Raw genomic sequence first — 9,818 nt, 5'->3', positions numbered from 1 at the left:
AAAAACGTAGGTAAAGGAATATAGTAATCACAGAAGCGGGGATTTGCCTGGCATTCATAATATATATTATCTTGCAAAAACAAGCCATGGAATATACTTATCTAGCATTCTGCCTGAGTGGGGAAGAAGTGGAGAATTTCAATTTAGTGCACAAGGCACATAATCATTTCAAGGACAAAAGGGGGGGATTAGTGGGTTTTCACTTAAGACCCTGTGTGAAGTCACAGTTAAGTTGCTAGGCTTTGATTGGTTGCCTAGAAGCTAAAACACTATTTAAATTCTTGCAGGGTACTTCCGTGGGTCCTTACCTCAGAGAACTGAGGCACAGAGGCATCAAAAAAACATCACTAATGATTTTAAGATTGTTCACTGCAGCACAGCAAAGAAGGTAAGTGGAACATGCTTTACTTTGAAACAGACCGGTTTCTTGCTGAATTTATTTAATTTGGTAAAAGGACAAACAATGTATACATATCGAATACTTTCTACAACCAATACAGTGATCATTTGTGTGAGTGCATTGATATTTAGCAGGTAGCAAAGCTAGTTTTTTTATTTTAAAAAAATCAACCATTTTGCATAGGAAGGTTAACAGCAATTAGCATTCTGTGGTTTACTGGAAGGAGGTAGAGGTACTTTGCAAATTTATCACACAATTATATGTGTCATCAGTTTACATGATCATTTCTACTCAGCAGGCAGAAATCTCAACAGCTTCAGCTTTTCCCAGCAGGGAGACGTTGTGAAGAGGGATGCTCCCTGTTGAATTTCTGTTTGCTGTAAATGCAGATAGGCACAGGAGCCATATTTAAAAAAAAATGTGGCATCCTCGGATAAGGACAGGTTGGTAGGAGATCATCACTATGGCAATAGCAGCCCCTGTGCTACTGTCCATTCAGAAGGTTCCAGGTTCCATCGCTGGCATCGCCATTGAAAAATAAACTTTCTCAAGTAGCAGAACTGGGAGAGATACCTGCTTAGTGCGGACACCACCAGAGCAAGCAATTCTGGATCAGAAGAAGCAATGGTCTTACTTAGGTCTACAATATGTTGTTGTTGTTTCGTCGTTTAGTCGTGTCCAGCTCTTCGTGACCCCATGGACCAGAGCACGCCAGGCACTCCTGTCTTCCACTGCCTCCTGCAGTTTGGTCAAACTCATGCATGATATGCATGATATCAAATACATCATTGCCTCTAAAATGTCTCTGGGTTGTTGTTGTTTTAATAAAAATGCAAATAGCATCAGCTGGTGGTGCCGACATTGGGACAGAGGTGAAATGTAACTCTTTTCTCCCTCGCTATGGCCTTGAGGAAAATCCCCCCTTTGGATGCTGCTCATTGACATCACTCAGGGACTTCCCCTCCAAAGCAAATGCTGGCTTCAGGGGCAGGATTCTCTTCATGACCACAGCAGGGGAGGAAAATGTTAACTTTTCCCACTGTGCGTGCTGCAATGTTGATAATTATCAGGCTCCCCATGATGCTATTTGACTTTAAAAGTAAACACACACACACACACACACACACACACAAAGTCTCTGCACATGAAATCCATGACAAGATTGCATTGGTGGTGCTAGACAGGGGGCAAGCAGCCCCCACAAGCAATGAGCTCATCCCCCACATGCCCTCCATTTCTGAATTCCTACCAGTTCAGGTTCAATGTGTTACCATTAGTATAGAGGTAAAGGTAAAGGGACCCCTGACCATTAGGTCCAGTTGTGACCAACTCTGAGGTTGCGGTGCTCATCTCGCTTTATTGACCGAGGGAGCCGGCGTACACTTTCTGGGTCATGTGGCCAACATGACTAAGCTGCTTCTGGCAAACCAGAGCAGCGCACGGAAATGCCGTTTACCTTACCGCCGGAGTGGTACCTATTTATCTACTTGCACTTTGGCATGCTTTCAAACTGCTAGGCTGGCAGGAGCAGGGACTGAGCAACAGGAGCTCACCCTGTCGCGGGGATTCGAACCGCCGACCTTCTGATCGGCAAGTCCTAGGCTCTGTGGTTTAACCCACAGCGCCACCCATGTCCCTTATTACCATTAGTATATGAAGCCCTTAACTACTTGGACCAGTTTACCTACAAGATTGCCTTATTTGTTTTGTTTTTTTTGTCCACCTAGAAATATACTTTGCTCCTGCTGTGCCCTCCAGAATCCCCCCCCCCGATTTGTTTTTTGAGTTTGATTTGATATCCCGCTTTGTCACTACCCGAAGGAGTCTCAAAGCGGCTTTTCCCTTCCTCCCCCACAACAAACACTCTGTGAGGTGAGTGGGGCTGAGAGACTTCAAAGAAGTGTGAATAGCCCAAGCTCACCCAGCAGCTGCATGTGGAGGAGCGGAGACGCGAACCCGGTTCACCAGATTACGAGTCTACCGCTCTTAACCACAACACCACACTGGCTCTCTAATAGGTTTTGAGTGGGGGAGTTACCCAGGTTTAGTGGCATGAAGCTTACCACATTAAGATGTGGCCATCTGATTCAGTGACTGATACTACAAAGAATGCAAACTTTAGATTTCATTAAAACTTGGTTCATCTCGGGTACCCCTTTCTAAAGGTTCCTCTGAAGCATCTGCTTATATTTCCATTTGGAACATATGGACATAGGGAGCTACATTATATGGAATCAGATCCTTGGTCCATCTAGCTCAGTATGGTCCACACTGACTAGCCATGACTATAAGACTTTGGACCAGGGTCTCTCCCTGCCCTGCATGAAGATGCTGGCGATGGAAATTTGGGATGCAGATGTTCAACCACTGAACTGTGGCCCTTTGGGTAATGCTTACCAACAAAACCCACTTGACTCCCTTGGCGATTGCTTGTGAATCACCCACCCGTCTGTGGAAACTGTAAAAGCCAAAAATGGTTTGAAAAGAATTTCTCAATAGGTACATTGGTTTAAACCATGCACAATAATTAACTCTTAGCTACTTTCAAAAGAGAACGTTGGTTTCTCCCAGCCCTCCTTTTTTACCATGTGGAATAGTGGATTTTCTCTTGTGTCTGGAGATTTCCCCTGCAGCTTGCTTGCTTTCTTTCCAGCCACAGAAGGAGAGCATTTTCTCCACCTAAATGGGAATGTCACACTCATGACCGAAGGAAACCCATTATTATGAGTTTTCTGCCTCCCCTGTGGTTTTGCAACGCCTAGAACCCTGTGCTAGCTGGAAAATGCCCAGCTAAGATTGCCCTTTGCTTCATGCAGAATCCTCTAGTCAGCCATAGAAGTTATGATTAACCAACTGATGTGGCTTCTCTGGCCTTGGGTGGCACATCAAGCCCCAGGCCTGGTGTCAATAATTGAGGCCTAGATGTGTACATTTAGTGCTCTGCTGCTTGAGAACAAAAAAAAAAAAAGTAAAGCAAGAAACCTCTGCCAGCTGCAGCAGTGTTTATTGTTACCCCTGCCAGATGTTTTCAGTGTAATTTACACTTTTGAAGAAATGGGCAGTGAACATTAATCAGTCTCAAAAGTGACTAGGTTTGTTTGTCACCGTGTCACTCTCTCAACACAAGAAAGGAAACCCAGATCCTGGACTTTGCAAGGAAAATGTATTATTACTCAGGCAGTATCATATTAAGTAGTCTCAATAGGCTTATTGAGATCGGCAGGTAAGCAACAAAGAGGATTTTATAGGATTGCATGCAAATACCCTGCACTTGCAACATACAGTTCTCACCCTAATTCCTGTCAAATATTCTAGAGAGAGGAAATAACAGATTAGGAGCCCTCACAGTCAGAGCTCAGTTTCAGCCACCCAGGGGGCTCTGTCCTATATATAAACGACATGGTAGAAGCAAGGACTTAATGTAATTGTGAGGGCTACATTTTGCATTTAGCAGACTTCGACATTTCCAGGAATTCTGCCCCTTTTTGGAGAGGCTGGTATATTTTCAGACGGGTGGTGGCTTGTCTCAGAATAGTACTGCCACCTTTCAGTGAGCCCTGGGAGTCTGTGTTACACGGAATGATGTGCCAAACTCTGTCCTTCGTTGTCTCTGATTCAAAATATAAGGTAAAAGGGAAAAAATAGTAAAGGTAAAGGACCCCTGGACGGTTAAGTCCAGTTAAAGGTGACTATGAGATTGTCGCGCTCATCTCACATTTCAGGCCAAGGGAGCCAGCGTTTGTCCACAGACAGCTTTCCGGGTCATGTGAACTAAACTGCTTCTGACGCAACAGAACACCATGACAGAAACCAGACTGCACGGAAACGCCATTTACCTTCCCGCTGCAGCGGCGCCTATTTATCTACTTGCACTGGTGTGCTTTCCAACTGCTAAGTTGGCAAAAAAAATCAAAATATAAACAATAATAAACCATAAAATAAAAGTTCCAGTTACAGATAGGTAGCTGTGTTGGTCTGCCATAGTCAAAACAAAACAAATTCCTTCCAGTAGCACCTTAAAGACCAACTAAGTCAGTTCTTGGTATGAGCTTTCGTGTGCATGCACACTTCTTCAGATACCTGAAGATACCTCCAGGTATCTGAAGAAGTGTGCATGCACACGAAAGCTCATACCAAGAACTGACTTAGTTGGTCTTTAAGGTGCTACTGGAAGGAATTTGTTTTGTCATAAAATAAAATTTTATTTTTCGAAATGAAACAAAGCCTACAGTAAGATGGAAAATAATGTTCATTTTTGTATACGTCCACTTTATTTATATTTGAAAAAATTATCCTACTTTTTCTAATTTCAGAGGCTTTGACCAGATCCTCAAAACTAATCTTACATAACACATCTGCTTCTATACTTGCTGCATAGTTGTTCTGTTGGGATTTTTTATATACTTCAACTGAGGGTGCTATTTGCATTCTATGGCAATATTATAATGTCAGTTTTGATTGCTGGTCAATATGAATAATATGTTTTCGTTATTTAGTTATTCCCCCTAATGTTTCACTTGTTGGTTCTTCTGGTATAGCCCCCCTGCCCCAATTCAAGCTATATGAGACTTCCTTGTATATCTCTGCTATGTAATTAAATACTCAGTGTTAGTAGTGAAATATATAATACACTTTCCATTTCCTCACAGAAAGCAATCTCAAGCATGAAGACTCTGCTTTTGCTGATATATATCATTGGTATAGCCATTGCTTCCCCGGTAAGTATACAAAATATGAAAAGTCCTAACAGCAGATAAATAAAAAGATTTAAGGAATGTTCTGAGCTTCTGCTTAGCTTACAAGAGCAGGTCTTTCATGACTGACCAGTGTCTTCCACCTTGCTTCCTTTCGCAGCTTAGCTCTGTTGGATGCAATCCAAAATGCTTCAATCTTCTACCTAATGTGTGGCTCGAACACATGAACCTGAAATAATAATAATAATAATAATAATAATAATAATAATAATAATAATAATAATGTATTATTTATACCCCGCCCATCTGGCTGGGTTTCCCCAGCCACTCTGGGTGGCTTCCAACCAAATATTAAAAACAATACAGTGTCAGACATTGAAAACTTCCCTAAACAGGGCTGCCTTCAGATGTCTTGTAAAAGTCAGATAGTTGTTTATTGCCTTGACAACTGCTGGGAGGGTGTTCCACAGGGCGGGTGCCACTACCGAGAAGGTCCTCTGCCTGGTTCCCTGTAACCTCACTTCTCGCAGCGAGGAAACCACCAGAAGGCCCTCGGAACTGGACCTCAGTGTTCAGGCTGGACGATGGGGGTGGAGACGCTCTTTCAGATATACTGGACCGAGGCCATTTAGGGCTTTAAAGGTCAGCACCAACACTTTGACTTGTGCTCGGAAACGTACTGGGAGATTAAGTGTGTCACACTCTACCGTCTGAGTCATCTCAATTTCTTCAGTGTTTTTTTTTTTTTTTAGCTGTGTATCATATATTGCATTCAAATTGTTTAAATCTTATAGATTGGTTTCTAGGTATGTTGTTGTTGTTGACTGCTACTTGGAGTGTGACTGCAGAACAGCAGGATATAAACAATAGCTGACTAATGGACTTCCTGGCCCTTCTGCAGTGTATATTTAAAGCGGTATCAAACAGTCATAGTTTCCCTGTCCCTAAGAATACAGGGAACTGTAGCTTGTTAAAGTTGCTGAGAGTTGTTATTCCCCTCCCAGAGCTACATTCCTCGGAGTGATTTAACAACCAATTCCTTCTCAGGGAACTCTGGGAATCGTAGCTTTCTGAGGGGAAGAGGGCCCCCCCTAACAACTCTCAGCACCCTTAACAAACTACAATTCCTAGGATTCTTTGGCTAAAGTGGTATGATGTTGCTTTAAAAGTACAATGCAGATGAGGCCATATACTGCCTTTCTGCTCAGCATCAATAGCGCTTTACAAAAAGAGACAAGGGCAGTATACAAAATACAACCAATAACAGCAAATATAAAGAAGCCTAAAACAGCAGCAACAAGTTTAATAAAGCTGTTAAAAGCTGGGGGGGCACACACCTTTGCCTAGCGCTGGAAAGGTAGGAAATGTTGGCCCTGGTGAGTTTCATAAATGTCCTGGTAAAGGGACCCCTGACCATTAGGCCCAGTCATGGCCGACTCTGGGGTTGTGGTGCTCATCTCGCTTTACTGGCCGAGGGAGCCGGCGGACAGCTTCCGGGTCATGTGGCCAACATAACTAAGCCGCTTCTGGCAAACCAGAGCAGCGCACGGAAACGCCGTTTACCTTCCCACCGGAGCAGTACCTATTTATCTACTTGCACTTTGGTGTGCTTCTGAACTGCTAGGTTGGCAGGAGCAGGGACCGAGCAACGGGAGCTCACCCCGTTGCGGGGATTCGAACCGCTGACCTTCTGATCGGCAAGTCCTAGGCTCTGTGGTTTAACCCACAGCGCCACCCGTGTCCCTAAATGTCCTGGTACTTAGGAGCAATTAGTGAGTCAATTGGTGTCAATATGGCAAGATTTAAACTGACTATCTCCTCCTTTTCCTGGAGATTCCATATATACCTTTGAATTGACTTAACACACTGATGTTTTATTTTACTTCCATGTGGCAGATCCAAAGAAGTGGAATTCTATTCAGGAGAGGCTATGAAGGCAATATTAATTCCATCAGTGCAGATAAAGGAGTCTTAGAGACCAGCTCTGCCATTGCGAATGGGAACCAGCAGCATGGAGATGAGGGTCACCAGGAAGAAGAAATATTTCTGGATCTCACCAAAGAATATGCCATTGCTGAAGAAGTTTCTACAGTCGATCCTATCCGTTCCCAAGGAGGCTATCTGCACGAAACCGAGAGCCTGCTGTTCCATGAGGACAACAGCTTTGTGCAGGCCAAAGGCAACAGTCAGCCCAACACGGAAAAAACCAGGGAGACCTATGTTGAATATCCAACAGAGAAAGAGGTTGGCGGCCAGGATGTAGCGCTTCTTAAAACGATTAGCAATGCAGAACAAAATGGCTCACAGCATTTGAGAGAGAAGAATGCAGTTCATGGCCCAGTGTTGACCACAGGGGAGTCCATCGTTTCGGAAGCAGATCTGTTTGCTGGCAAACAGCACATCAAGGATTTCCAGGCCAGCCGTGAGTTTGATGTGAGAAAAAATGTCCCTTATCATCTGAACGGCTACCATTTCAGTGACGAAGGAATGCAAGGAGATGACCCAGGTTGGACTGATGACTCTGAGTCTAGTCAGCAGGTGGAGAGCCAGAGCAATTTCAGTCAGCAGCCTGGAGAACCAAATAGTTCAAGTGGTTCAAACGAGGAAGAGGTGAAACAGGCCAGCACTTCAGGGAACTCTGGAAGCCCAGAGTACTCCAATGGGTCCCCTGACTCCAGCACCTCCAGCGATTCTAGTGACTCCAGTGATTCTAGCACCTCCAGTGACTCCAGCAGTTCCAGTGATTCTAGTGACTCCAGTGATTCTAGTGACTCCAGTGATTCTAGCACCTCCAGTGACTCCAGCAGTTCCAGTGATTCTAGTGACTCTAGTGACTCCAGCAGTTCCAGTGATTCTAGTGACTCTAGTGACTCCAGTGATTCTAGCACCTCCAGTGACTCCAGCAGTTCCAGTGATTCTAGCACCTCCAGTGACTCCAGCAGTTCCAGTGATTCTAGTGACTCTAGTGACTCCAGTGATTCTAGCACCTCCAGTGACTCCAGCAGTTCCAGTGATTCTAGTGACTCCAGTGATTCCAGTGACTCCAGCAGTTCCAGCGACTCTAGTGGCTCTAGCAGTTCCAGTGACTCTAGTGACTCCAGCAGTTCCAGTGATTCCAGTGACTCCAGCAGTTCCAGTGACTCTAGTGGCTCCAGCAGTTCCAGTGACTCTAGTGACTCCAGCAGTTCCAGTGACTCTAGTGACTCCGAGAGATCCAGTGACTCTAGTGACTCCAGTAGCTCCAGTGATTCCAGTGACTCTAGCAGTTCCAGTGACTCCAGTGATTCCAGTGACTCTAGCAGTTGTAGTGACTCTAGTGACTCCAGTAACTCCAGCAGCTCCAGTGACTCAAGTAATACTTCTGAGTCTAGTGATTCCAGTGACTCTAGTGATTCTAGCAACTCTTCTGACTCCAGTGACTCCAGTGGGCAAAGTGATTCCAGCAGCTCCACTGATTCCACTGATTCTGATAGTTCCAATGATAGCAGCACCTCCAGTGACTCTAGTGATTCCAATAATTCTAGCACTTCCAAATAAGTGAGAAGTTGCTCAGATAGTACTGGTGCCACCCATAGATATCAGTACTAATAAGGCAAAATGGTAGAATTTGGGACAAACTTGCAATAGGGGGAGTGAATGGGGACAGCAGGTCCTGTAGTACTGAGGCAATATTTTGTGGAGTTCCAAAGCGCCTTTCACAATTGAAATGGCTGCCTTGCTCCACGAGGCACGGAAGGCGAATGTGCTGATTTGTCTAAAGATGAATTTCCAACCATTTCAAATGACGCATGAACCCTGCCCAGTTGTATGAAGGGGCAGTAAAGGAGCTTTGTCATTGTTGTCACGTGGCTTCTTCCAGCTTCCCACACATTCAGTGCCAACGTTTGCAGCATGGAGCCTGCTGTACTCAGGGGGTCTTAATTTAGAACCTTGATTGTGCAGGGACCGTGCATGAGAGGAGCTGGAAGTGACATGTGACAACCATGGCGGACCTCACAGCCACACTGGACTCGCATATAACCCTTCACATATCCATGAGCGGATTTTGAGTGTCTTCTATCCTGATTGTTCTCTTGACTTGGCCACAGCAAAATGGAGGGCAACCTCTAAAGAAGAAACACTTGCCATCATTATGAAACTACATTTCTCTAGGGCAGGAGGGAGAAGCATCTCCACCAACCTTTCTGAGGAACCTTCCAGGAGCCACATGCCATTGGTGGGCGTGGCCAGAGGCAAAAGTAGGTGGAGCAATGAATGATGATTTCCCTTTTATACAGCAGGCTGGGTTTCCGCAGCCACTCTGGGTGACTTCCAGTGTCTGGGCTGAACGATGGGGGTGGAGACGCTCCTTCAGGTATACTGGGCTGAGGCCATTTAGGGCTTTAAAGCTCAGCACCAACACTTTGAATTATGGCCGGAAACGTACTGGGAGCCAATGTAGGTCTTTCAGGACTGGTGTTATGTGGTCTCGGCATCTTGGCAAGTTTAGGGCTCAAAGCGCTCCGGTCCTCTTGTGCAACAAGCCAGCTTTGAAAATCACCAGACTTCTTGTGGAAATGAAAGTGATAGGGAAATCCACCAGAAAGTGTGGGAGAACTATGGAGTGGTGGTCAGGCCATATAACCTCCATGCAGACAAGTCAGAATGAATGCTCAGTAAACAAATAAAGTGAGCATTGTATGCAGAAGCCTTTTGCAAACAAATTAGGACACATGCTCAGTGAG

At 44.9% G+C, this 9,818-nt stretch overlaps 1 protein-coding gene across 1 annotated transcript; it reads left to right on the top strand.

The window, feature by feature from the left end:
* Positions 1 to 316: 316 nt before the first annotated feature.
* LOC309350176 (uncharacterized protein) lies at positions 317 to 9,403 on the top strand. The gene is made up of 3 exons (XM_081876941.1): positions 317 to 388; positions 5,050 to 5,118; positions 6,991 to 9,403. Exons 2-3 carry the CDS (start codon positions 5,065 to 5,067, stop codon positions 8,629 to 8,631), a joined length of 1,695 nt encoding a protein of 564 aa, XP_081733067.1. The 5' UTR covers positions 317 to 388; positions 5,050 to 5,064; the 3' UTR covers positions 8,632 to 9,403.
* The last annotated feature ends 415 nt before the right edge of the window (positions 9,404 to 9,818 follow it).

Source organism: Podarcis erhardii, assembly GCF_964252035.2.
Source record: "Podarcis erhardii genome assembly, chromosome: 9".
NCBI lineage: Eukaryota > Metazoa > Chordata > Lepidosauria > Squamata > Lacertidae > Podarcis > Podarcis erhardii.
This window is presented reverse-complemented; position numbering and strand designations above follow the sequence as displayed.

Bases quoted from the DNA above. Each gene is read 5' to 3' on its own strand.
- LOC309350176 (XM_081876941.1), top strand. From the start codon at position 5,065: ATGAAGACTCTGCTTTTGCTGATATATATCATTGGTATAGCCATTGCT. The intron at 5,119-6,990 runs GTAAGTATACAA...TCCATGTGGCAG, and splicing joins GTATAGCCATTGCTTCCCCG to ATCCAAAGAAGTGGAATTCT.